The sequence below is a fragment of the Lonchura striata genome, chromosome 4, assembly GCF_046129695.1.
Source record: "Lonchura striata isolate bLonStr1 chromosome 4, bLonStr1.mat, whole genome shotgun sequence".
Lineage (NCBI taxonomy): Eukaryota > Metazoa > Chordata > Aves > Passeriformes > Estrildidae > Lonchura > Lonchura striata.
In genome coordinates, this window is record NC_134606.1 from 15,202,877 (window position 1) to 15,230,108 (window position 27,232).

General features: G+C 41.9%; 1 protein-coding gene across 1 annotated transcript; it reads left to right on the forward strand.

Moving 5' to 3' along the window:
• Positions 1-1,186: 1,186 nt before the first annotated feature.
• Positions 1,187-26,720, forward strand: CD38 (CD38 molecule). The gene is made up of 8 exons (XM_021554316.2): positions 1,187-1,464; positions 17,002-17,131; positions 17,731-17,866; positions 18,542-18,624; positions 20,282-20,358; positions 20,953-21,045; positions 23,190-23,276; positions 25,061-26,720. Exons 1-8 carry the CDS (start codon positions 1,226-1,228, stop codon positions 25,140-25,142), a joined length of 927 nt encoding a protein of 308 aa, XP_021409991.2. The 5' UTR covers positions 1,187-1,225; the 3' UTR covers positions 25,143-26,720.
• The last annotated feature ends 512 nt before the right edge of the window (positions 26,721-27,232 follow it).

The window sequence follows — 27,232 nt, forward strand, 5'->3', positions numbered from 1 at the left end:
AGCTTGGTAAGCAATTATTAAAAATCTATGAACAATTTATAGTTAACATTCTGGAAATGCATAGCTTCTTTTGTTAAGATTTAGAGATTTGAGTCTTACTTGGTTTTGACTTTTTGACTAAGGAAGTAGAATTGCCCTCTTTACAGAGGTACAGTAAGGAACAAACCCTCTTCCAGAGAACACTTAATACTTCCTTGGAAGTATTAAGTCAACACCCATAATTTACACACTTGCCTTAGAAATTAATGTGAAAACTAATCCAAGCCTATGGGTAAGGGAGAGAAGTAAAATAACCCATTGTGTGTTGATACACTATGTTTTTATTACTACTGCGAGGCTGATTCTGCAAAGTTGCCTTCTTGCCTTAGGCAAAGTCAGATTCAACACCTGTCCTGCAGAGCAAGCACACTGTGGTGGTTTGAATTCATCTTTTACTCACACGTTAGATGGAGCATGTCGCTGCAATTATTTGAACGAGGACTCCAGGAACTCTACAAGTTATTTCCTGGGATTCACTTGCGTGAGTTACCGCCGGTAACTTCCCGAAGTTTAACTCCGGGAGCTCACGGCAAAGTAGGGCACAGAGAGCACACAGCATCCAGGCTCTCGCCTTGGGAAAAGCCTTCCCGCCGCCAGCCCCGAAAAGCCCTCGTTTGGCTCTAAAGCCGGCGGAACGGCGGGCCGGGGGCAAGCGGCCCCGGGTCCGGACCCTGCCCCTCCGGACCCCCGGTGGCCGCGGTCAGCGCCGCGCTGCCCGCTCCGCCCGGGATCCCGGGGCGGGGCAGGGATACTCAGAGTGCCGGCGGTCCGCGGAGGGCGCGGCGCGGCGCGGACAGCCCCGCGCTCTGCGGGCGGCCGGTGACCCGGGGCGGGCGGGGGTCAGCCCGGCCTCCCGGGCATCGGCCGGGCGGGGCGGCGCGGGCCGGCAGCGGCGGCCGCGGGGGCCCGGGGCCGCGGGAGCCCGGGAGCCGCCGGAGCCCGGGAGCCGCCGGAGCCGCCGGAGCCCGGGAGCAGCCGGAGCCCGGGAGCCGCCGGAGCCCGGGAGCCGCCGGAGCCCGGGAGCCGCCGGAGCCCGGGAGCCGCCGGAGCCCGGGAGCCGCCGGAGCCCGGGAGCAGCAGGAGCCCGGGAGCCGCCGGAGCCCGGGAGCAGCCGGAGCCCGGGAGCCGCCGGAGCCGCCGGAGCCGCCGTCCCCGGGCGGAGCAGCTGCCGCCGCCGCTCAGCGCGATGCCGCTGCAGCAGGGCTCGGCCCGCATGCGGCAGCGCACGGTCCTCCTGGTGGGCATCGCGGTCCTGCTGGCCGCCCTCGTCCTCGCCGTCGTGCTGGCCTCTCTCCTGACCCACGGGAGGCACGAGGTCGGTCCCAAAATGCTGCAGTGGAAGGACAGGGGGACCACGAAGAACTTGCAAGAAGTTGTTCTGGGAAGATGCTACAGCTACATCACGGCGCAGCACCCAGAGCTGGGGTGAGTAGAGGTCTGGGGCGTGTGTCAGGCGAACAGAATTGTCTCTCACCTCCTCCTGACCGTGAGCACTGCGTTTTCAGTGACAGGGAGAAATCAGGAGGTTAAGAACCCTGTTTTGTAGAAAAATGTACAGACAGGAACTCGGTGCCCCAGTGGTGGCTTTTAAAGGAAACTACCTGCAGAGGCAATAAAAGTAACACTAATCAAAATATAATTATAAATGGATTTTACAACTTCCCTAATGCCAGCTGAAATAAAAGCTGAATTCTAACAGGTCTGAGTACATGGAGGTGAAGCAGTTTGCTGTAAAGCTGATCTGCCAAAGTCTGTAATGTGACACTGCAGTCCGGCAACTGAAACTACACAGGAGGGAGGGAAAGGACACGGTTCAACACAGATTTATAGAACAGACAAAAATGTTAGAAAAATATTCAGGAGTACCTTGGGGTTATCCAAAACTGTTTTTAGCATGTGAATAAGAGTTCTTGATGAGCTCAGAGAGCTTGCATGAAGAAATACAGGTGGATCACAATACCAGCTCATCAGTCCCTGGAAACGCCTTCCCCCAGAGGTGGTCCTTGCTCAGCTCATCACAGCAGTAGTGCAACCCCCAAGGCACCCCATCCCTCCTCTCCTGCAGAAGAAATTCCATGGGCTACGACAGCATATTAGAGCTGACAACTGATTTTCTGATCCCCTTCGTTGCAGAGAAAGGCAAAGTATGAAATAAGGAGGGCCCCCCAGCACGTACTGGGGACATCCAGGATGGGATCCAGAGCAGCCAGGGTCTCTCAGCAGGGAGTCATCCATCCCTTCTGTGGCACCAGCCACCCGGCTTTGTGTCTGCACTGAGCCTCTGGCTGACTTTTCCATCACCCTGGGCTGAGTGCTGTGGGGCTGCCCCAGGCCTTGGCCAAGTGACAGAATCATCCTGGTCTTTGTCCTAAAAAAGGCAATTGCCACCTCTTGTTTTCCTGACATTGAGCTGATGAGAACAAAGCTGTGTATAGTTTGCTTACATTTGGGTTTCTTTTGACTTTGGATATCCTGCACTGTATGAAAAAGCTGATCTGCAGTATTTGAAGGGTCATGTGGAAAATCATGGCCTGAGCACACTAAGACTTGTTCACACTTTACATTAAATATTTGAATGGCTTTAGTACGGGAAATGAGCATTCTTTTGCAAATAAAATGAAAAAGCTCCTGAAAATTGGAAAATCATATGCATGTTTCTAAAAGCATAAGTTAATTTATTAAAGAATTATACACTCAATATTTAAGTCTAAAATTGTTTTTAGGACTAATAGCCTTTGTTACATGGGCTTGTTTAATTCAAATTTCACACATTCAGTGAAATGTGTGAAACCTGAATGTGTGCTGAAGATGTGAAAACGACTTTTGTGTGAGTGTGCCTTCAGTCACAGCCACATGTGATTTCACTGACAACACAGTCTGAATCTGGACCACACATATCTCTAGGAATTATTTGTTTAGGCAATTAATTCAAGGATGGTTTTAAAAATACTACAAATCCATGATCACAAGTTTTCTAAAAAGTTTGTTAAAAGAAAGCACAGTATTTTGGCCTATTCATAATCCAACAGTGCTGATACCTTTGTGGCTATGAGCTCACTTTCTTTCAGATTAAATTACTTCTGTATAGTAGGATCCTTTTTTGTTTTATTTTATTTAAGAGACAATTTTTTCTGAAGCATAGAGCACGGAAGAAGGAAAAATATGCTTTTCTGGAAATCAAAACCAAGATCACTCATTTCTCATAGTGCTGAGCTCTGTGCAGTTTGTGTAACCAACCACTTCTGTCACTGGTTCTTTCTGATAATGAACTGGGTGCCTTTAGGACACATTAGAGAGTTGGATCTTTAATCCCTCTCTCTTTCATCATTAATGTAGGCCTTGGATACTCTGTTGTATGGGATCTGTGGTGCACTTAATCAAAGAGTAGGAATAGGGAACTGCAGAAACATGGGCAGTCTTAGGAGCTGGGCAAGCTGTGCCCTGTACTCTTCCAGGACTGTTACTGCCACTATTTCCCACCATGGGAACTTCATTATCTTGGTTAGAAATCTTTTCATTTTCTCATAAATTTGTCCATATTTTTTTCTTGCCCTTTTAATCTTACACTGATGTGCATTTTAAAAAAAAAAATATCTGCCTTTGAAAACTCGTGGACACTTCCATGTATTTTTACGTTTTTTATATCAGTCACTAAGTTCCACCTTCAGTGATATTTTCTGAACATAAAATCTATTCACTGTGATAGTTAGTGACATTAACTACATTTTGCAGTGCCATATTTCAATTTGAAATAGCTGGCAGGTTTTGAAAAAAAGGGGATTGTTGACATGGCTATGGATATTAAACTGTTTCTGGCTATTACAGATGGCTTTAACAAAGTTCTACAGCCTCCATTTAGCTCTGCTTTTGCATCTGTGTGCTGTAAATCATTTAAGAAGGCCTCTGACAGGTTAGTGTACACCTTCACTATCACAACTCTTTAATCCTAGAGGATACCTCTTTGCATTCTCCCTCATCTTACTGGAGCCCTTTTACCATGCCCAGCCAGCTCTCTCTGGTCAAGCTCTTCTCTTTTCCAATACAATCTTCGGGCTGAACCAAGCCCAGAGAGGCCACTGAAAAGCTCTTGCTGTCTGCAGTTGAGTTTTGTAAACACCTCATGCAATCAAATTTTACCCCGTTTATTTGCTTATTCTTCAACACCAAAACTCTGCTATTAACCTGCTCACTAAGGACATTTCTCTGGACTGTGTTATGGCATCTACTGGTAATAATAGTGTTCAACGTCTTGTGTGCCATACAATCCTCACATTTATTTCTGCTGCTGGCTGACTCCTAATATTTGTACACACGCAATTTCATCAGTATTCTGCATAAACTCTGTCATGATGAAGTTCATGGGGAAGAGTATCGCCAGCCGGGGGCTATGTACAAATCACAAACAGGACGGGACTGCTGAGGAACGCGTCTTGAGCTGTTTATTTTTTAGTATCAGTCTCATTGCATGGTTATGACAATGGGAAGATGCCAGCAGTTCACATCCCAGGCATCAGACCAAGAACTTAATGTTACAACTTACTTTAAAAGCTTTTTGACCAATCACGCAAAGCAAAAGCATATTGACAGTAGTTTTATCCAACCACTATAAGCACGTGTACCTTTGGTTAAAACAATGCTTGCTTGTTTCAAATACAATATCTGCTTGTAAGCCTTAAGATACAATGCACAGAGCTCCATTATTAAGCTTAAAACTTCCTAATATCTCACTAGATATACTTTTCTTCAACTTAAGGTGTTATTCTACCCAAGCATTGATACACAGGCCATTGTTCTATTTGTCCTTTCTTTCTACTTCATGTATAATTTTTCTGCTGACAAATCTTATAGCTACTGCTTAGCTCTAATCACCACCCTGCTGTCTCTGAGGCCTGCCTTTTGCAACATGCCCAAAACCCTCTGATTTTAAGGAATCCCAACAATTCCCCCTCTTGGTTCATCTGAAAAGAAACTTTCATAACCTTGTTGTTTATTAACTACCTTGCATTTCATAGCTTTTCTATAATATATCTGCTTACTATTTGCTTAAAGCATCATTTTTGCTCACATTAAGCATAGCTATATTACAACACAGCAATTTTAATGCTGGGAAGGTCCAGTCAATTCAAAGCGCGTAAGTTATATTTGATAACAATTACAAGTCATTGTTCAAAAAAGTCTTGCCAGTTCCAAGGTCTTAATTCAAAACCTTCCTAACTCTCTTTCTTGTATGATAAAAACTTCTTTGATAGCTTAGTCCATAATTTGTCACACACACCAAAGTATGCAAGGTATTAGTACTAGTATCACTAGTAAAACACCTAATGCACATAAACCTATTTTACAAAGATTCCTTAGCCAAGGTGCAAAGCTCCATTCTTGGAACTAGTCATCTAACCATGATCCACCATCTTTTTTAATTTGAGCTGTCAAATCTTTCAGCTTTTGTTTGCTTTTGTGGATGGATTCAGAATGATTTGACAGGTTCATACAACACAATCCTTCAAATTCCTCACAAACATATCCATGTGCCAGTAAAAGAAAATTAATTGCTGCTCTATTTTGAAGGGTAGCATGTTTAACACTGTTAACATCTGTCAGCATATCACTGATGGCAGTGGATGTGTCATTAGTCTGTTTACTTAGCCAACCTCCAACCCGATCTAATTGTTTCAATGCCACTCCTGAAGCCAGTTGGGGTTAAAACAAGCCTGCTGAAACCCTTTTCACAGCATTCCAAGGCATGAAATCACTCTTACGCTTCTCATCATAGTAATGAGCATATCTTGTTCCCCTTTGATTCTTCTTAATGACCGCTTTAGCAGTAGGTGCTATCACAGTGAGCTACATGGGCCACCTTCAAGGCGTGGTGGAATGCCCTGCCAAGCCCCATCTCCACAAATGAACCAATATCCTTTTGGCAATTGTCGTGGGTATTGGTCAGCCTTGGAAAGAACATCCCAACTGTCTGAATAATTACACCAAAAACTTGAATTGCTGTATGCAGAATAATGGTGAGTAACGTTTTACTTTGGAGGATCACCTTCTCGCCAATCATTAGTTGTAAACGTAAGGCAAAAATCCATTGTTAAAGAACCAAGGATTTCTAATTCTTGGGGTTCAGACACTACCTTGGGAAGTTCTTTGACCCAAATACTCCAATTCAATAGAGGACTGCCCCCACTATCCATTTCACCAGGCTTACTATTGAAATGTTTTTTGACCAAGGGCAAATTCTTTACTGGCACACCGACTAGGCAGGTTGAGAAAGGCTTTTCTGGTTCCCAATTAGACAAGCTGAGCCTGCTGCCTTGGCTAAGGTCACCAAACATTTTTTATTTATTGTTCCACTGGCAAATCTGCACTGCAAGAAGCAATCAAAACCAACCAATGCCAGCATATCATTCAATTTCACTCCATCCTCTCTTATGAGCTAATTTTTGCAAAAAAATCCACCCATATATACCAATTTAGAAATGTTGCTTTTGACCTTAAATAAAATTTCACCTTTGAAAATCCAATAGAGTGGATCCATAACATAACAGAACAAAAGCCATGTTTTTGCTAAAAAGAACTCTACAAAACGAACAATTAAGACATCTATAAATAGCATAAAATCAGAAGATTGTAGGTTCCACTGATGAACAAGGAACGGCAGGCATGACCTGCGATCTCTCTGTTCAGTTCACTTCTGCCTACTTGCTTCTACGGTCTTGGACTCATCAACACGTTCTGTGATATGGTTGTGTGTGATATGGTTTGATGTTTTTCACAGGGACCCACTTAATTCCTGCACCTGTAGTGACAGAAGCATACCCTTTGCCCCAAGTGATTAACTGGAAAGGACCTTCAATTTGTCCTGTCTCAGGGTTTCTCATTAAAACAAGGGGATTTCCTTTCACTTTTGCCTGTGTGTTATTTGAAAAATGGCTAAAAATTGGGGGATCGGGTTCTGCAACAGAACTGTTTAAGAAATTAAAAACATATAAAGCTTTTTTCAACCTCATCTGTGGTGTGGCCTCTATTCCCCCCTTCTGTTGATCAAGAATGTGTTTTAATGTCTGATGTGCCCTCTCAACAATCGCTTGACCTGTGGGAGAATGAGGAATACCAAAGATGTGATGAGCACCACGATCTTTTAAAAATGTGGCTAGTTTTTGAGATATATATGCAGGACCATTGTCAGTTTTTACTTCTTGTGGCACACCCAAAGAAGCAAAAGCTTGCAAAAAATGGTGACAGGCTGATTACCTGTTTTACCTGTGTGAAGAGAAGCAAAACTGCACCAGAAGAGGAAGAGAAAGAGAATACCAAACATTTCAATAAAGCATTTTCAGTATTTGCCCTATTTTGTAGGAAGAAATGTGGATGTATAGCAGCAGGCTTTAGGAGGTTTGTTCTCTGCATACAGAATCACACACCTACATACTGACAGTAAAGAACAATATTTCTCTTTTGACTTCCCTGGAAAATACTGGCTCCAAAGCAATAATTTGTCATAGCTTGATAGTCTTACCTGTTTTCCAACAATAACAGAAGCTAGAAGTTCTGATTTCACTAGTCTTTTAAAAATCCTGCGTGGCCATCACTATGTGTGGTAGTTTGGGCTGAATAAAGCCAAAAGCAGTTTGATCTGAAGAAAGAATTTGACCTTCAATGACTTCATCCTCTCCTCTCCAGTAATACAGACTCCCTCTTGTGGCTATCAAGTCTCACCTCCAGAATCACACGAAATTTCCAAGAATTTCTCCCTGGCACAGGCAGAGCAGGGGCGCAGCAGAAGCTCCACGCTGCAGGCTCACCTGCACAGGTCAGGGGATCCAGCAGATCCGTGCTGACAGAGACCTGTTGTGGTGACTCATAACTCACCCACCACTCGCAGGATGCTGCTTCTGTGGTTGGCACCTCTGTACCTACTGGGGCAGAAACAGTTGCCACAGCTGTAGCCTAAGTCAGTGGTTTAGGTTTCCTCTTCACCCCATTTGAATTGGCAGGCTGAAGGCAGGAGCCAGCAGCACTTTGTGACCTGGGGAAGGAGCGGAGAAGCCACGTCATGTAAAAGGTCATTAATGGTCACTAATGCCCAAAGCATAAAAGATGCTTTTTTTGGATCTAGAAATAAATGATTTTAAATTTGCAGCTTGAGAGAAATTTTATTCTCAGCTAGTAACTGCTCCCCCCTCACAGCTGCAGTCACTTCTTGGTCTTCAATTCACAGAACCACAGAATCACAGAATGGGTTAGGTTTGAAGGGACTAGGGAGGGTCAGCTTGTCCAACCTCCATGCCCAAGCAGGATCATCCCAGAATACATTACATAGGGATCTGTCCTGGCAAGGACATACTATTTAAAAATTGCTTGAAGTCAAACTAGCTTATTTTTTGTCTAACTTCTGAAAGCAAGAGGGCACCAAGGATACAGACAGGGAGCAGTATCTATAACACATGTAACTGCCAGGACAAACAATGCCACTCTGCCTGAATAAGGAATACAAAAACCTGATGATGAAGCTGAAAGTGTAAACCTTCAATATGTTTTTCATGCAATCTTGTATGGACACAGAATATGTTTCCCTCTTAAATACAATCAGATCAACCAATGTTGTTTTTATCGTTAGTGGCAAGTTCTGTTTTAACAAATATTAACAGTCTATAATTCCATTAAATTTAGTAAGAGTTGGTGTATGTCCAGGAGAGCTCTGTCTCCTGACTGCACAATCATGAATGCATTTTTCCTTCCCATTCCTTTGCAGCCTGTGGAGTTGGAGATACATTTTATCAAAAAGAACATATGGACCATGATTTTGTGTGAAATACTATTGCATTCACAGCATAATTTCTTCCCGAAAGAAATCTGGGGTTTGATGTATGCTTACTTTTGCATTTTGCCTTCATGCTTTACTAGGCATTTTTAATCTAATTTCTTTGTGTTTGTTCACTGGTTGTTAATGCTTTCACATCAAGCATGGTACTAAATGACCATGATTTGATTCAGTCTCACAAAAATCCTAGCTTTATTTTTATAGCCATGATATTATACTGAAACTTAGCTAAGGCTTGTTTTTTTCATTGAGAAAATGTGCCTTACATGAGAGAAACAATTACTGAATCAATCTTCTGAAGAGTACAAGTTACCACCCCGTTGTAATGCATTAGAGCTGCTTAGAGTGCTCAGCAGATTTCTAGAGCTTCCTAATTTGATAGCCATCAAACTGAAAAGGCCTCCGTGTTTGTTTGTAAGAATACACTTTCTAAAAAACATCTGTTACCATTGCTGTGGCATCTTTTTTGATCCCAGAGAAAACAAAAGACTTTATTTGCACTGTCTGTGGAAAAGGACAGGGAGCCTGGTGACAAGCTGGATGTGACCCATCAGGGTGCCCTTGTGACAAGAGCCAGCAGCGCCTTGGGCTGCACGAGAAGGAACGCTGGGGGACAGAGGGGACCTTTCCCCTCGGCTCAGCCCTGTGAGATGTGTCTGGAGTGCCAGCTCCAGTTCTGGTCTTGTCACTACAAGGGAGTCAGGGACACACCTGCAGCACATCTAGGGAAGGACCGTGAAGGTGATTGAGGTGTCTGAGATACAGAGAGGAGTTGGGAGCGCTGAGACTGTCCAGCCTGGAGAAGGGAAGGCTCAAGGTGGTAAATATCAGATGAAGGGAGTAACAAAGAGAGAGTCAAGCTTTTCTCAACGGTATTCAGCTGCAGGACAAGAGGCAATGGACATTAATTAAAGTACAGAAAATACTATTTAAACATAGGGGGAAAAAATGGGTTTTTTTTACTATGAGGGTGATCGAAGACTGGAACAGGTTGACTGGAGACTTTGTGGAGGCTCCATCCTTAGAGACATTAAAAACTAGACAGTTCCTGGTCCTGAGAAACCTCTGAGACAGAGCTTGGATTAGATGATCACCAGAAGTACTTTCCTTTTCTTTCATTTGTTAGAAAAAGCTTTTAAACTTGGAAGAAGTCCACTGGGAAACTAGGAAAAACAGCAATGTAGAAATGTTTTGAATCATCTCTAATGAAAATTGTCTTGATATTTTGTTCCTACGTCTGCTTTGTCTCTCAGCATTAAGATGGGCACTCTCTCATTATAATAGCACACTGCTTATTAAAATACCCAAGAGCTAACATTTATGTATGCCGTTAAAGTTCCCCTCCCTATTTCATGTGTTTGTGCGCTGACTTTAATACCTTTTCTGTGTTACCCTGTGTTATGTGAAACCTGCATTGCTCTGCTTTTCATTTATTCTATCCTTCAATGTTTATAACAAGGTTTTCTTCTACAATTCTTTTTCCCTAAATTGTATACAAGTGACTTTGAGTGTTCTTGTAGTTTCTTGGTAGCAAAGATATTATTATAAATATTAACAACTCTTTGAGTCCTACTCAAAAGTACACTTCTTTTGAAATATGCTGTACTGAGCTTTAATGGGGAATTGGAATATAATGTTTAGTGGGCACAGAAAGGCAGTGATTAGTACTTGAGAATATAGAGGCAGGGCTACTGACTCTGGAGTTTGTCTTTCAAAAGAGTCCTCATGCTGCTTAAAGCTAGTTTCCCTAACTGCCCTGGGCTGTAAGGTAGGACTCTATTTGGGTTTTGTTGTCATCTCTTTCTAAAGGAAGTTCATCAGAAAGAAATTAACTTTATTTTAGCAAGAGACAAGTTCATAGGGCAGTGGGTAACTATCATTTATTTGTTCTTGAGATTATGAATCTCCAGCATATTTATTTCTGCTCTTCTGGAGTATAAATGCCACTGCTAGGCTGTGAAAAGCCATCCAGTTCTGTGCAAAGCTCAGGCTCAGTTCTGTGCTGGAAATCTGTCCTCTCACACACAGACAATCCAAGGTCTGAGTGTCCAGCAAGGGTAACGGGGAGATGTCAAAAGATACATTGTCTTTTGTCCATGGCCAACATCAATGTACTACTAAGGTACAGAAATGTTGTGGAGATCTGAATTTATCTCTCACTTGACAGTCATATATCAACTCACCTATCAGTTTTCTATATTGAGTTTTTATCATATAAAAATTGTTCTTAAAATACTCTATATTTCTCATATACACAAACTTTTTAACATTAATTTTACAATGTATAGATATTTAATGATTCTTACTGCAAGATTCCATAAGATTTCAAACAATTTTTCATATTTGGGTTAGTTTACACATATTGCATCACTATATTAAAATATCCTTGCAATCAAAATCTCCTTTGGTTTTAATCCCAGATATTAGAGAGAATTTTTCTGTCTGTACTGATCTTCTACATGTTAGTCAGAAGTATTTGCTGATGAAATACTTTTCAACTTAGTTTTTCCCCGTAAATTCTTGCAGCTATTTAGCCATGAGCAGTTAATTAGCTGCCTGTACTTTACCTTCTCTCTTGTTTATTGATTTTATAGAATTGACTCTACAGGACAATGTCTGGTGGCTGTCAAAATTACAGCCCTACCCTAGGACTGAAATTATTAAATGTTTCTATGAGCTTGTAGCTGTAAAGGGAAATACTGTTCTTTCCCACTTTCCCCTGCTTATGTTCTTCTATAACATCTGTAGAGATGTCAGTGAAAAAAACCCCACACTCAGAGGTGGTATAACTCAGCTGTCATTGCTAAGGTATGGTTAAAACTCTAGAGCTGTTTAACACCTCAAAGCACCATGAGGAATTATATCTCTGGTTATCCATAAGGATAGGAGGAATAGATCCTTTTCCCCTCTAGGGTCCAATTAAAGTCTGTCTCAAGTGTCCAAGGGAAAAAGCATGCTAAAGATGCATTGTCTTCCCAGGAGATTACCACAAAATAAGGAATTATCAAGAAGCTCACTCAAGATATACTAAATCTCCAATCTGTTCCCTTGTCTGTGTCCTGCTGACAGAGCCCACCCTTGAAGCAGGGACTTGTCACAAATGACTGCATTTATGCCACATTCCAGCAGCTTTAGATCTATTACAAACAAACAAATAAGCAAAACAAAACAAAACAATGTAGTGTAAGTTCATGTTATGGGTGGGAAAAAGTGAAAGTGCATTAAGCCATTGAATATTTCCCTGTATATACTTTAATTTAGATCACTGTTACAGAAGTGTTCTTAGAAGCTTAATATTAACATTGAAGTTCTACTACAAATACCCTTTCTGATCAAAGGCTAAGATGCCAGCTAGAATTTATTCCCTCTATATCTGTTGATGACATGGCCCTCACTTGGAAGCTTAAACTGTAGAGCAACTATGACTCTGTCAAAATGCAGTCCAGGTGAGACTTCTGCCCTTCTGGAGGCTCCGTTCCACTTAGAGAGCACCTCTGAAAACACCACCTCCTTTAGTAGCTTGTTTTTTCACCCAGGGAGGCTAAAATCCCGGCAGCAAAACAATCTGCTTGTGTAGATGAACCCCTTTGCTGGTTACAGCTGCCACCTCTTGGCTCAGCCCTTTCCAGAAGGGTGACAAAGCTCAATGTTGTCCTGCAGCAGCAATTCCCCACTCACATAAAACACTCCAGGAGCCATAAACCAAAGGCACAAATACTTCTGCCCTTAAAACCTTCTTCTTGTTGCCAAAGGTGAAGGACTGGTGTGATGAGGAGCTGTCACTTGCTCCAGGTCATTCACTGTACAGGAACACACAAAGCCCTGGGCTGCACCCAGCAACAATCTCACTTAGGACTTCTTTTTCCAGACCTCCAGGAACCCCATCTCTGCCACAGAATTTCATTGCTCTACCTACAGGCAACCTTCCCAGAAGTCATCTTCCTATGAGGCAGGGTTCTGGATCTCCCTCTCTATGCCCAGTCAGTTCCTCCAATGCTTTGTTTACTGAATTTTGAACTATGTAATTAGCAGAAAGCAATACTTACCAAATCAAGCTGCCAAAAAAAATAAAGCATGTCATTTTCATGTTGACAAAAAAATCTTTCACCATAAGTGTAATGGTGGCAGACACTTTGCAATAATTAAACTAAATGGAAAACAAGAGGCTTGTGCTTATTGAAGACACTGAACTTGATAGATCTGATTTTCTTCTTTCATTTTTTTCCTTGCTAATTTTCCCCCTTTCCATTATCCTAATGCTGAAACCAGTGCGCATTAATGTCCTCAAATCCTCAGCAATGACAGTGACTGACCTCTCTTAGTTTATATCTGTCTGATTTTTAGGACAGAGATAGCTGATGGGAGGTTTCAGGTGCTACGATAACAAGAAGGAAGCACTGAGTGCACATCCCATTTTCAGCTCCATGTCCCGGAGCTGGTCAGGAAGAACCCTCGCCTTTGGGGTGAGCTCAGCTGCTGCTCCTGAGGAGCTCTTCTCCCACCTGATGGCAGTGTTCTCCTTGCTTTAGCTTCATTCCAGGGAACCACAACTGCCTGGGCTGCGCTTGGCAGCAGCTCCAAGAAAACTGCTCCAAAGCAGCACTGAGACACGGCAAGGCTGGAAGTAGGGAAGGCAAAGCTGAAGAAATAAAACCCCGTAAATATTTGGGGCAGAAAAGGTAGCAAAAGGATTCTGAGTTACAGAGGGATTCCTCTCAACACAGGGATAAACATATAATTGTATACGTACATAATTGTATACCAATTCTATAATTGGTCCTTGTATAATTCCTGACATAAAGACATAGCTACACATAAGCTCACATGAAAAAAGAGATCAGCTACGGATGTATAAATTTCACTGCTGTCTACAGACATCACAGTTTATCAAAATGCAGCAGATAGATTGACACAGGCAAAGATGGGTCTGTTAGATGCAGAAATGCTGCTACACTATTTAGTTCATTTGATACACATTTTGCTTCTGAGATATTCAGGTTTTTACAGGTGAAGCCCATACCTTAGATCCCCAGAACAGTGAAAACTGGCTTTATGTCTTTAAGGAGCTATGTTACAACCACAAACATCTTGCTGACTTTTTAAAGAGTCAGATTTCTGAGTGCTTAGGTTCATCACAGTTCTGGCTAGTGATGGTAGCAAACGAGAAGGATTTTCTTACACCAAATGCAGAGATTTGATCACTGCACACATTAGGTACATGGACTCGGGACTGTTTCCAGCTGTAACTTCAGAGCTTCACCACAAGGCTGCAATTAAGAACTCAGGGTGGCCTGAAGACATTGCAATGTTTTAGAAATAAAATTCTGGGCCTTGGAAAATCTGATACTGGTTGCAGGGGAGAACAGGTCGCACCAGCAAAGTGTCTCTGCCTGGCAGGGTGATTTAAAAACATGGGCAGAGTTGACTGAGCTCTCCAACATCTGGAAATAATCCTTTACTTTTACATTTGAAATGAGTCCCATACTTTAAGCATCGTAATTCTTGAGTAGAAAACTAGAGGCAGCACACGCCCTTCTTAAGATGTTTTCAGCATTCAGTGTCAATCAACGAACTGAAAGCCAGGCTTTGTTCATGGTGCAACTGAAATCAGAGGCGATGAAACTTATCCTTGATATTATACCGATTAAATCAGTTTAAACTGGGGATGAATTTGCTTCATCATGTGCAATTAAAGAATAAAAAATTGTAAAGCAAAGCGAAAAAAATATCTATAGTAACAGTGATTTATCAGATAGTTCAGTGCTATCCTGTTCCTTTCAGTGTAAGGATATTCTGTCAAGGTTAGCCAGAACAGTGTATGGATATGCAGGAAATAATGATGCAGAAACTGTCCATTTTTCTAATATGCACATTAAAATTTGGCTGCTGGGATAGATGCTAATGGAAATATTCTTGGCCTCAGCTTTCAATTGATAGATTAATGTGATATTCTTCTACAAGGCAAATGGATAGAAATGATAAAATTTATTGGAAAATGCAACTTCTATCCCAATGTAAGGACAAATGGAGGATATGCTTTGCAGTATGTATAACATTTGAATTTAATAAGGAAAAGTTTATTTGTATACCAACCCTTATTGTATGCTATACTGAGTTCAGGGTAGAATCTTTGGCTCAAAAAGGTCTTAAGGCAAGTTCTTCAGTTCTTGTTTTCCAGAGAAATGTTGCAGTTTTCAAGTTCAAAGATTTCATTTGTTCTTTCTGTTAGCTATTATTTCACATTTACCAGTATTACCCAACTCTATTCATAAAAATAAAACTTGAAAAAATTAAACACAAATTTAGAGTATATTTATGTTACTGAATCACTGAATTTGGATTCAATATTTCAGAGTCTATAGTAGAATAAAATGCTTTAGATATTTCAGCATAAACAAAGCCAGCCTCAAAGGAAAAAGTTCATTATGCCTGAAGAGATTATATGGCATTTGCAGTTAGGATACAGAATTAGTTTGTATGCAACCCAAAATATACAAACAAAAGCCAGAGAAAGAGAGAGCCCAAGGCCCATGTTAGTGTGGGACATAAGAGTATTCCCCATGGACTCCAGAGCTATCTGAATTAGATAAATGTAATTAAACTGGTAGAGTGAGGATCTCTTTTGCAACCTTTCTTCCTTCTGCAAATCCAGGAGGAACACTAAATCAAGACATTCTATGACTTGGGAGCAGCTTTAAGAGAAAAGTTTGTTTCTCAGGCATTTTTGTTTTGGTTGGGTTTTTTTCTGGGTTTTTTTTTTTGGTTTTTTTTTTTTTTTTTGGCAAGGCACATGTTGGTTTACAGCCAAGCTGTACAAATTGTCTTGATGAGACTATTACTGTGCAGAGCAAGGGGAGCAGCTGCCTATTCTCTAATGTCACCCCTCAGTCAGCAGGAGCCCTCTATTTTGGATGATTCAGTGTGTCCATGTTGTAATCCTTAGTGGCAAGGAGAGGTATTTACAACTTCCTAACCCCTAAATAAAGTACCAATGTTTGGAGTATGGTCTCTGTGGGTTATTTGTGCTTTGCATACAGAGAAATGTTTCTCCAGGAGAAAATTTGATTCACCCAAGTTAAGTCCTGCTAAGTAAAATGTGAAATCTTGCTGACACAAGAGTGCAAGAGCAAAACAATTACTGTCCCTGCAGCACCCACAGTTTGGCTTGTTATTTCTACAGTGATGCAAGTGAAAGTGCATTTAGGCTCTTGAATGAAAGGCAATAGTCCTGTTAAAAAACCAGCATTGTTACTCATCTTTAATTGCCAAGAGGTAAATTGGGTTCATATAAACAAAAGGTGTGGTCCCTAATGCAACCAGGGCTGGACGTGTGACAGAGGACGTGCCAGGGCTGCCTCAGTTGCCCATTTAGCTGGAGTCCCTCCAGGCTGGCGTGCCCTGTCCCTGCTCCCAGGCTCAGTTTCAGACAGCACTGTGCAGTGGCCCTGATCTGGGTCCTGGTTATCCGTGTGCAAATCAGCTGTGCCTCTAGCAAAGTCAGTACCTGCAAATTAGTGCATAAATTAAAAAAAAAAAAAAACCTCAGGTCCCAGACAGCTAAATCTCTGCTTTTGTTTTAGATTAAATTACAGGGTTTTTTCTCTAGGATCAACACTCTGCAGGGACATACAAAGCCATATTCTTGTCTTGCTCTATCTGAGGGGTCAGTATCCTTTGACCATACTTTTAAAATGTACAACCTATAGTCTGAGAAGCTATTTGCTTCTCATGATTTGGTGTGAATAATCAAGAAATTTGATCTTTTGGTTATGTAAAATCAGCACTGATCATTTTAAAGGGTAAAAACCTAGATGACATTCAGATATTGCAGTAAACTAATATGAAGTGCAGGGAAGAGAGATGATTTTAAACTTCTCTTTCCTCAGTATATACTTAATCTGCTGAAGATACTCTGCTTTTGTAATGGATCATGTATTTGGTGCCTGAGCACAAAAATGGAATGTTGGAATTCTTCTAACATCTGATCCAGAGTGTTTGACCACAACAGAGGGAGAGCCTTTCACAGGCACGAATATTCATAAATATTTGTTAACTATGCTAAAACATATTTATGAATATTTGTGCCTGTGAAATTAATAAATTAATAAATAAATTTATTAATAAATGTTTTAATCTTTTGGCAGAGATAAGGATTGTCTAAAAATATGGGAATCATTAAAAGATGCGTTCATTTACAAGAACCCCTGCAATATCACACCAGAAGATTATCAGCCTTTAATGGAGCTAGCGAGTCATCCTATACCCTGTAACAAGGTAAAGGCACAGTGCAGGGTGGGCTGTGGTGGGATGCTTGCTCTGGGCAATGGGATCTCACCCATAACAACTGTGAGGGTCTGAAAGTTTCTGAAGATGGCATTTTACTTTTTCACTTACTGCAACATCCTGCAGCTACACCTTTTGACCCCAGTAACCCTGCCCATACTCTGTCTCTGGGAATCATCCCTGTGTAAGGCTTGCCTCAAGCCAGGATCATCCCAGTGAAGTGACAGGGATGTCCCCATTCCCTGAGCATGTGCCTCTCTGTAAGGAGCATGCCATCACGCAGGGACGTTGCTTCCAGAAAGCTGTTCTTCCATCTGCAGCTCCAAACAAGCAACAAATTTGGAAAACATCCTATGAAAACTAGCTAAACCTTTCTTTCAAAATCCTTTCCACCAAAAATAAAAACCTACCCAAAATATTCTGCAAATGACAGTATTCAAATAAGAACTGACCTGCTAGGGTGAACTCACTGCATTTCAATAAAACTAAAACTCCTTCATTGTCATTTACTTTCTGGTTTTCTCCAGAACACTTTTCTGGCCAGCTGTAGTACAGTTATCACTTACCAGACATTGTACCTTATTTCACAGTCACTGTTCTGGAGCAAGACAGGTGACCTCGTCCATCGTTATACAAAATCCAATCAAAATTTCCTTACCTTGGAGGACACCTTGTTGGGTTATATGGCTGACAGAGTTTCATGGTGTGGAGACCCCTCTGCCCCAGGTAATCTGCACCTAAACACAATCCTTTTCACACTATTTTCTAGTGATTTCGTTCAAAATTTTAACTGTCCAATATTTTAGAATTCTGAAAATAACACCTATTTCTCAGGTTAAATTAAAAACCACAACTTAGGATGTTATTTTAACACCAAGTTGTTGCCCCCTTTACTTCGTCTGCTTGTTTCCACCCTGTGGTTCCTATGGGACAAACTGCAAAGCAGGAATGTCATTCAGAAAGGACCTGGCCATATCAAAGTGCTGGGGCAGTGTGCAGATACCTTGGGGGAATCACTGCCCTCGTGATTCCAGGGTTGGTGCTTAAGGCTAGGAACCTTTAAACTGGGCTGGAATTACTGAAAATGTTGGGCAAAGTTTAATTTCTGAATGCAATCAGTTCTTGTCAAGAGCCTACTTGTTTCTTACATTTGGGATTGTGTGTTTTCCCTTCTCAGTTTTCTGAGAATTATTTGTGATATGGGATCTGCTTCCCTGAAAATACTGACAGCAAACAGGACAACCTTTGAACAGATGAAAATTCCTTTTCCTTTTAGAGACCTCTCCCAATTTAGCCTTCTTGCTTTGGTACAGGGCAAGTCTTTTTGCTCTCAAAGCCACATGAGCCTTGGAAAAATATTCACTCTAACCTTGGCTATTCTATAAATGTATTTTTTCTCAGGAATCAACTATGAATCTTGTCCAAAACGAAATGAATGTGAGAACAACCCCAGCTCTGTGTTCTGGAAAATGGCATCCAAGATGGTAAGATCTTGACTACATCTCCCTGAATCCAAAAGCAAGGAAAGGCACTAAGTTCCTGACATTGCCAAAAAATATGAGATTGCAGATTGGATTTAAAAGATAGAATAGTAGAAATTGACAAAAGCTTTAGCTCCAGATGTTAAAAATCATGGTGTTGGAATCCAAGGTCCCATATTTTATGCACAACATTTGATGTCCTTGTAGTTCACGCATTTTTTTTTTTGGACAGAGGCTGAGGTTAGTGTCTAGAACATCCTTTGGCAGAGACCTGGAGGTCTGCAAGTAATACTCACAATTATAACATTCACCTTAATTAAATCACAGAATGTAAATTGCTACACTAAAATCTATTTTATCATGCTAATGTGGAAAACAGTACCCAAATTGGCACAAATGTTTCCCAAGAGGCCGAGAATCCCCTTGCACTTCCCAGCATAAACCTAAGGAGCACATCCTCCCACATCAGCACCTGGCAAGGATCCTGTGATGTCCCACCCACTGACACATGCCAGCTCCCATCATGGGAATGAGATCCTGCTACTCCCAGTTAAGCAATTAGCCTGGCTTTGTTGAATCAGCACTTTACAGGAGCAAATTGACAGAGGAAAGCCTGATGTCCTGTATTACTTCAATTTTATCTGTCTCTCAAGATTTCACCCTTGGTGTGACTATTAGTAGGTGAGTACTCAGGTGGAAAACAAGCATTCCTGTATGCTCCAGTTCTCATGTATGTAAGAAAATGTCTACTCACCATAAAAAAATGTTTTCTGGGTAAACTAGGAGTGAAAATGGTTCAGTTCCAGAGTATGTGAGAGATAGAACCTCATACAGACTCAGGTTTGCTCAGCTGCAGGCTTCCTTGCCATATAAATTCAAGAGCTACTAAAACTCATGCTTAATACACTTGAAAGTTACACATAATGAAGCTTCCTGGAACTTTGCAGCTCTCAATATTTGAGTTTGAGCTGCATTGTTTATGAGGACATGAAAGATTTTATAAGTACAGTCACCTGCATTAAGATTTTTAAAAATTCTTTGCCTTTCCAATGTCTTATATATCTATGGTTGGTACTTTATACACCTCAGTAGTGTTTAAATATTTGGACATGATTTTAAAATAATAGAAAAAGCTGTGGTTACATGATCCATAATATTAAAAATCAAATTTAAAAAATCTCAGTGATAATTCTACTAAAATATCAAGAGAGAAAAGTCCTGAGCCACAAAAGAACACAGAGCATGAGTCACAAGGAAACAAGTATGTGGTGGTCTGTGTGTCCTTAAACTAGTGATAAATCTTCTCTGGCTTGCCCTTACTTTCAAAGTGAAAGCAGTCTGAGGATTACTGTGAGTTACTACAGACAGCTGCAGCTTTGGGGCTCTGGAAAGCCCTGTAAAAACTAAAACCAGACAAGCTGCTGTAACAGTCCCATGCAACCTTAGACTGCCAATTCATAGCTGTCTAATGAGGCTTTAACACAGCTTTGTCATAGCCTTCAGAGGCTTTTTTTTTTGCACTGAAATGTTCTGCAAAATTATTGCCCAGACCCTCTGCTTGTATTAAACAGTTCTGAGGGCATCAATGAATTCTACCAGCCCCAAGTCTGCCATGGCACTGCATGTAGTGTCAGAGTGTAATGTCCATTGTTTGGTCCAGTTTGCAGAAGCAGCATGTGGTGTGGTTCAAGTGATGCTCAATGGATCAGTAGAAGCTGGAGCTTTCAGAAGCAGCAGGTATTCACTCAGCACATTCATGTTTCTGTGGGGCTGCATGTGGTTGTCTGCCTCCGAGTCCCAGTGCAAAAAGGATTTTGCTACAACCTGGATGTTGTAAAGCTGATTCTTTTCACTCCTATTCAGAGACTGTAACTGAAATCCTTCTATGTGAGTGAGGTATCCAGTGTGCTCTTACAGCTCAAAGCAACTTGGTTATTACAGTTTCTTTGATTTTACTTCACTAGACTTGGCTACCTGGCTGGAAGAGCAGTCTAGAATAATATCAAAAGATGAAGAATATGCTTTCTGGGGGAACAGCCATGGTCATTTCCCTGGCACCAAAGCAAATCAATAGTAAAACAAATAGTAAAACAAATAGCAAAAGTTCAGCTTGTTTCTGTCTGCAGACAGTTTCCAAAGTTCCCCTGAAAGTGAAATAAGAATGAGGACATTTGGCCATAAGGCAGTTAAAATAGTCTATGAAAATCCATTGGCAAGATCTCACAGAGTGTAATAGCAGCACTAATAAGCACTAGTATTTGGGGAGCATACCTTCTACATCTTTCTGAGATAACTAAGAGTGTTTTGCTGTTTCATTTTCCATTCTTACAGCATTTTTGGAAGTATTGAGATCTTTAACCTGGATCCAGATAAAGTGTCTGAAGTGCACATTTGGCTTATGCAAAACCTTGGTGGACCTCAAAGGTAAGTGACAGTGGTGCACAGTGACGAGCAGTGTGTGGAAGGCACAGGGCACAGTTCAGGTCTGGCAACAACACTGTCTTAAACTCATGAAATCTGCTTTACACTCACCTTCTAGTGCTTACTTTGCAGGAAAAAATAACATTTGTAGTTTTTTCCCCTTAGCATTTGTTGTAGGTACTGCTGAAAAGTTATAGATAAAACACAATGACATTTTCCTTATTTTCAAGAGGTCCCATGACCTTTAAGTTCCTTTCAGCTCCACTGAGGTCTACAAATGTGCAACACTGAAGTCAGAGACCAGGCTATGTCTGCAAGGATAAACATGCCCATGTATCCATTCAAACATGGATATGTTTGTCCACAGGAGTAGTACAATTATGCTGTGACATTTTTGAATGACAGAATAGATTGTGGAGTCTCCATCTATGGACATACTCAAAACCTAACTGGTACCTGGGCAACCTTATCCAGCTCATATTTTCATCAAACAGTCTCTTCTTAAATAATTCTGTGATTTTTAATAACAAATCTATAGTTGAAATGCTTACTATGGAATTACTTATACCAGAACAGCAACCTCAAATCACATCTGAGCTTTTCTGAGTGATATTTTTCATACCATTCAGATTCATTTGCAGATCTACCACATTTGAAACACTAAGCATGAGGCCCTGTGCCTTTGACCCCTCCTTTCAGAGCCAGTTCTGTAGCTCACATGGTCACAATGCACTGCCATAGTTTTTCTTATTCTTAATGATCTCCACGACAGAAACAGCAGCTTTGGTGCCATGGATCAGGAGCAGCTCAGGAAGGAGTGTGGACCTTGCTCAGACAGCCTCACCCTGACACAGCTCCAGTGCTGCAGCCCCCTCCTTAGCCCAGGCACCCAGAAGTGTCCCGTTTCCACATGAGCTGACACCCCTGCCATGCTTCACAGGTGTGCATCTGTGCTGGGGTCAGCACACCAGACTTAGTCTTGTGGTTCTTTGCATAAAGGTTTGCTGAGGAAAAAGAATAATTGAGTAATCTTTACATCAGTTTCCCCACATATGGCTCTGAATCCTTTGTGCCATGATTTCCCAGCATAGAAAAGCCACTATGCTCCCCCTCAACAGCTTCAACAAGGTCCTGCCAGCCCTCTTGCTGGACACACCCTCCTCCTGTGACAAGTTCATAGCAATTTCCTTTTTATTTTTTACTTGCTTCAAAGAAGAGAGTGGGGGGTAGCTCCAATAGTGTGTATTCCCTATATCTTCTGATTTGTATTCTGATAGCTTGGCAAGATTAGTGAAGAAAAAAGAGCTGGCAGTGCTATCCACTAGTCATATGTTAGGAACTGTTTTTGTCCCCAGTAGTAGAAGGGAGTCTATAATCTGGATGAGGAGATGATTTTTACCTTGAGGTAACAAGTCTTTTGCTGTGTCTCCGTCTGTGTCTATGACATTTGTCAAACTTCTCACTACAGGTTTGGAGCCCTTGGGCTACTTAACTAAATTAAACATGGAGACAAAGATCTTCAAGGTATGAGAGTGCTATATGCTTCTTGAAACCTTTATCTGGAAAGAAATACACAAGTTAGGGCTCCTACCGATGCAAAAGTGGTTGAAACATCCCCTTGCCAGAACAGAGCAGCAGCAGCAGCTGTAACTGAGTCAAACATACAGGAGGAGCTCATAGCCTGCTTTGTCCCCTGCTTTCTATCAGTTTCCTCCTATCTTACTTCCTACCTGGGACTTCACTGCTGGCTTTCATGATGGGCCTTTTCTCATCACACAGAGGACTCAACCCTTTTGCCCTTTGACAGATTTCAGTAAGCCTTGTGTTGTGCTGCTGCTGTGGGAGGAAGCCAGCAGCAGTAGTGGAGCAGCTCTGGAGCAGCCTGAGCTGTGAATGGGACTGAGTCCTGTCCCACAGATGTCCTGCACCAAGCTCTCCTGCAAGAGGCACAGCTGAACATCATATCGTTTCTACCAGCAAGGGCACAATGGCAGCCAAAGCTCCACAGACCTGAGAGACTTCAGAGCACATCAGCAAACAAGCTTTTAAAGAATCTTACCTATAATCAAGCCGTGACACAGTGTGGAATTTAGGTGGGCATTTTGTACACACAAGGAACACGAGTAACTGAAGTCTTCTCTCCACAGTGAATCCTGCTCAGGTCAGTCCATTCAGAGGTTAATAAGCATTTTAGAAGAACGAAACTTTAAGATCATCTGTGAAGACAATTACAGGTAATTATCCACTCTGCAGGTTTGCAGCAAGCTAGAGTGGATTTCCTCCTTACTGCCGTGACATCCCTCCGGTGTGGCTGGGTCCTTCTCAGGGGCTTCCAGCCAGGCTGCAGCCCTGGGGTTGGCAGGGTCAGGGGCTCGCTCTCTGCCTTACTCTTCCCATTGAGAATGTTCAGTTGTTTTCTGGAAGGGAGCAATCCAGCCACCAGATTTTCTTCTGACTGGACTTTTGTCTAAAATACTCTGAACCAAACAGGCAGCTTTCCTCCCTGCTGCATACAGATAACGCAGGGTGCCAAGGGTGGTTCTTACTTTCTTCACCATGGTTTAAGTATGCTTTCTGTCCTGCTGCTTTGTCAGAGAGTGAGGCATGAGACACAATAAGCATTACTAATCACTGTAATTACCATTGTCAGGAGTGAAAAACAGGAGTCTCTGAAACAGCAGCCCAAGTCCTGACTTGCCTGAAATCTCCATCTTCCTGTTGAGGAAATGCACACGCCAGAGACCCTTTACCCCTATATGTGGGTTCAGAGACCTTCACACAGAGCAAAGTTGTTCTTTAGAGACATTAGAAAAGTGGCAAACATTCCATAATGCTCATATCTTATCTGACAGGAACAGCTTTTCAGTGTCAAGGACTTATACTTGGATAAGAACATTTCCAAAGTAAACAAAGATTTCTATGAACTTCTGAGTTTGTATGTGACAATAGTTTAAGTATGGAAAAATTGGTCTGAAAAGGAGAAAAATTATAGGTCTTTAAATGTGAAGGCAGAGCAATGTATTCCTCTCTGGGTATTGCTGAACCTGATTAACGGGTGCTCTGCACTTTGTGAAAAAATGAGTGCTGGTGTGGTGCATAAATCTGCCAAATCGTTGCTTACGTTCTCTTTGTGTAAATGGAACCTTTAACCAACACTCCCAGGACCTGTAAGTAGGTATAGATTATTTCAGCCTGTGATGAATTAAGCTATGGGGTGAGGCTCCTTGTGGCTTAGCACCTGACACACATTGCTGTGTCTCACAACTCACAGCTGAAGGTGAAGTGACAAGCAGGGCTTCTTGTCAAAGCTCAACTAACACATATATAAACAACTGGGAATTGCAACACAGACAATTAATTTTGCTATTTTATATGCAGATAACAATAAAATAAGAAATGTACATTTAAAGCCAAACTTCAGGATAGACTGTGGAAGTTGGCTTCACTCCCCTGTAGTCTGCAAACAGAGCCATGTGGGTCTGTATCAGCTGAGCATCTGCCTTTGCATGCCATGTAGCACCAACTGGTGCTGTTCATTTTCTCTTGCTTTTGTCCATGTCAATAGTATCTTCCAGAAGTAACTCTAAAACTGCATTCACTGGATGCATTAGAAAAAAATTTCATCATATCTAACATTCACAGCAATAGCTTTCTGTTGTAGCAGTAGGGTTTACCAGTGAGTAAGACAGATGGTGATCTTCCAGCATGGCAGGAATTCCACAGTCTGTGCAAGAGATCTTTTTTTTTTGGAATTATTTGTTATATTGCAGAATAGCTGACATGCTGTGAGGTCAGATACTACTTTGGTTTGTACTGATTTGCTCGTGTCTCTAAAAACTCCAAAGTTACTATTCTGCAGCAAGATCAAAAGAAATCTCCTAAGAAAATCCATCTGCTTGATAAGCATAAATATAACATGCACTTTGACTTTCACATTGCATTCAGAAACTGTGAAGTAATTCTGTTGTACTTGCAAAGTGATTATTAAATATTGGTTTGATTTTGTGTCTTATTTCAGGCCTGTTCAGCTCCTTCAGTGTGTGCATAACCCAGACCACAGAGACTGCAGACTTTGCACCAACAGCACGGCAATTTCGTGAAACAGAGTTCTCCGTGCTACTGAAGAAGTTCCTTCCTTGTGTCAAAGCTGGAGAAGATGTGGCTGCATAGCTAAGAGTGATAACAGTAGCATGGTGTGACTGAGTCCATAACCAGAAATCCTTGCTGTGATACTAACAGCCAAATAGCAGGAGATGATACCTGAGCTGTGATGCTGTACACACACACTGAGGCACACAAACACTGTTTCAGATGGGCCAGGGCTGTGGTCAGGGATTGAAGGCAGCTGCTTTGCCCTGGTTTGCTCCCTCCTATACAGCTCACCACTGGCACAGAGCAGGGATTCCCTGGGGGCATGCACAGAGTAGAAAGAGACTTTCCAGGATAGACAGAACTCGCCTAGATCAGTGCTCACCTTCCTTCCTGCTGAAAGGTTAAGCAGGAAATGACCAGGGCATGCTGCACTTTCCCTTCATCCCAGTGCAACCTTCCCCCGAGGGGAAAGTTGCCCAGTGGCACATAATATAAATCATAGCCTTCCCAGGTACTGTGACCTTCTGACCAGGTAAAGCAAGCAGTAGAAAAGGCAGAGCAGTTCTTGCCTTTTAATGGTATCACAGTGAGCAGCTGGTGGGAAGACAGCTGAGCTGAGCTAAGAAAAAAACACAAACTGCTCAGAGGATTGCCTGCACCTGTGAGAACTGCTGAGTGTGCAGCTGGGAGAGAAAATGGTGAGACTGACTCATATAGCTCCATTAAAATCCTACTGGATACACCATTGCTGGTCAGATTACATTTTGTTCTTAATATAGCAGTAAGCACTAGCCCTCCAACTTTCATAAAAGCTCCCTCAGGCCACAGCTTGGCCATCCACTGGAATAGAAACAAACATCAAATGGTTGCCACAATAAGGAGTCTCCCTTGACCTCAGTTTCTGTAGTGAAAGGTGATGCCTTTAGGTGTATAATTCACAAGCACCAACATGCCAAGGTGCACTGAAACAGCAGGTTTCACTGATTTCCTTTGATTTCTATTTTTCCAGTCTCAAGTGCAGTGTTTAAAGCAAAACAAGTGTTGAGGCCAGCTTGTGGCCTTGCATGTAGTGCCTCTGTGCAGTGCCATTGATACTGAGAGAACAGAGCAGGCTTTGCTGCAGATGTACCCTGAGCTGCTGAGGTGACAGCGTGACCAGCAGTCACTGAACCTTTAGGCAGACTGGGGTTTCCATGATCCCACAGGGAGAAGGTTGTACTGCCACATGTTTTAGTGACTACCCAGAGTGCAAAGCACCTTTATGCAGCTACACAAGCTGGTGTAATTTTAAGCATCTCTAGATAAACCTCATCTCTTTATTAGCAGTAGAAGGCCTGCACTGAGCCTGGCTGGACCAACCCAAGACCTCACCCATAATGTTTACATTAAGTGAAATGTATTTTTCTTTGCAAGTTATTATGTAACTACTTAATGAATCAACATAGACACATACCAATACTTTCAAATAGGTTAATTATGGCTATCAGTTACAAGTTTGTCTTCATGCTCACTTTTGTACTGATTCTGTTGCAATATAAAAGATTGACTATAAAATCAAGACCTATAATAAAATTGCTGACAATAAATGTTCTTAATTCAGTTTCACATTGTACATAACCTCAGAAACTTAAGAAAGATAGAAAGATTCTCAGAAGACCAAAACAGATCACTTCCTAAAAACAACTCAGAAATCTGTTCAATGTATAAAACACTATGTGCAACCACCCAGCAGAGCAGAGAAACAAAGCACATCATCCCCAGCCTTTGTTCTCCATCTGATGCAGAGAACTCATTGTCTTTGTAGGTGGCTGGAAGTCTTGAAGCATCCTGAGTCTTTCTCTTGAGCATAGATTGTTTTTGGCCATAACAGTCAAGAAAGATGATTGTTCTTGTCAGTGGTTATGTTTTAAGGCGCTAAGAATCCAGCTGTGCTTTTGGAAGCTGAGGTGCACAATTAATATGGGCAACTGCTGGAGTAAGTGATGGCTTTGCAATGCAGGTGGCTGGCAAGTCTGGGCTGCTTGGATCATGGCAGAACATGAGCAAGTTCATTTCCAACAAATATTTTTATTATGCATGATCACACATCTGAAATGCC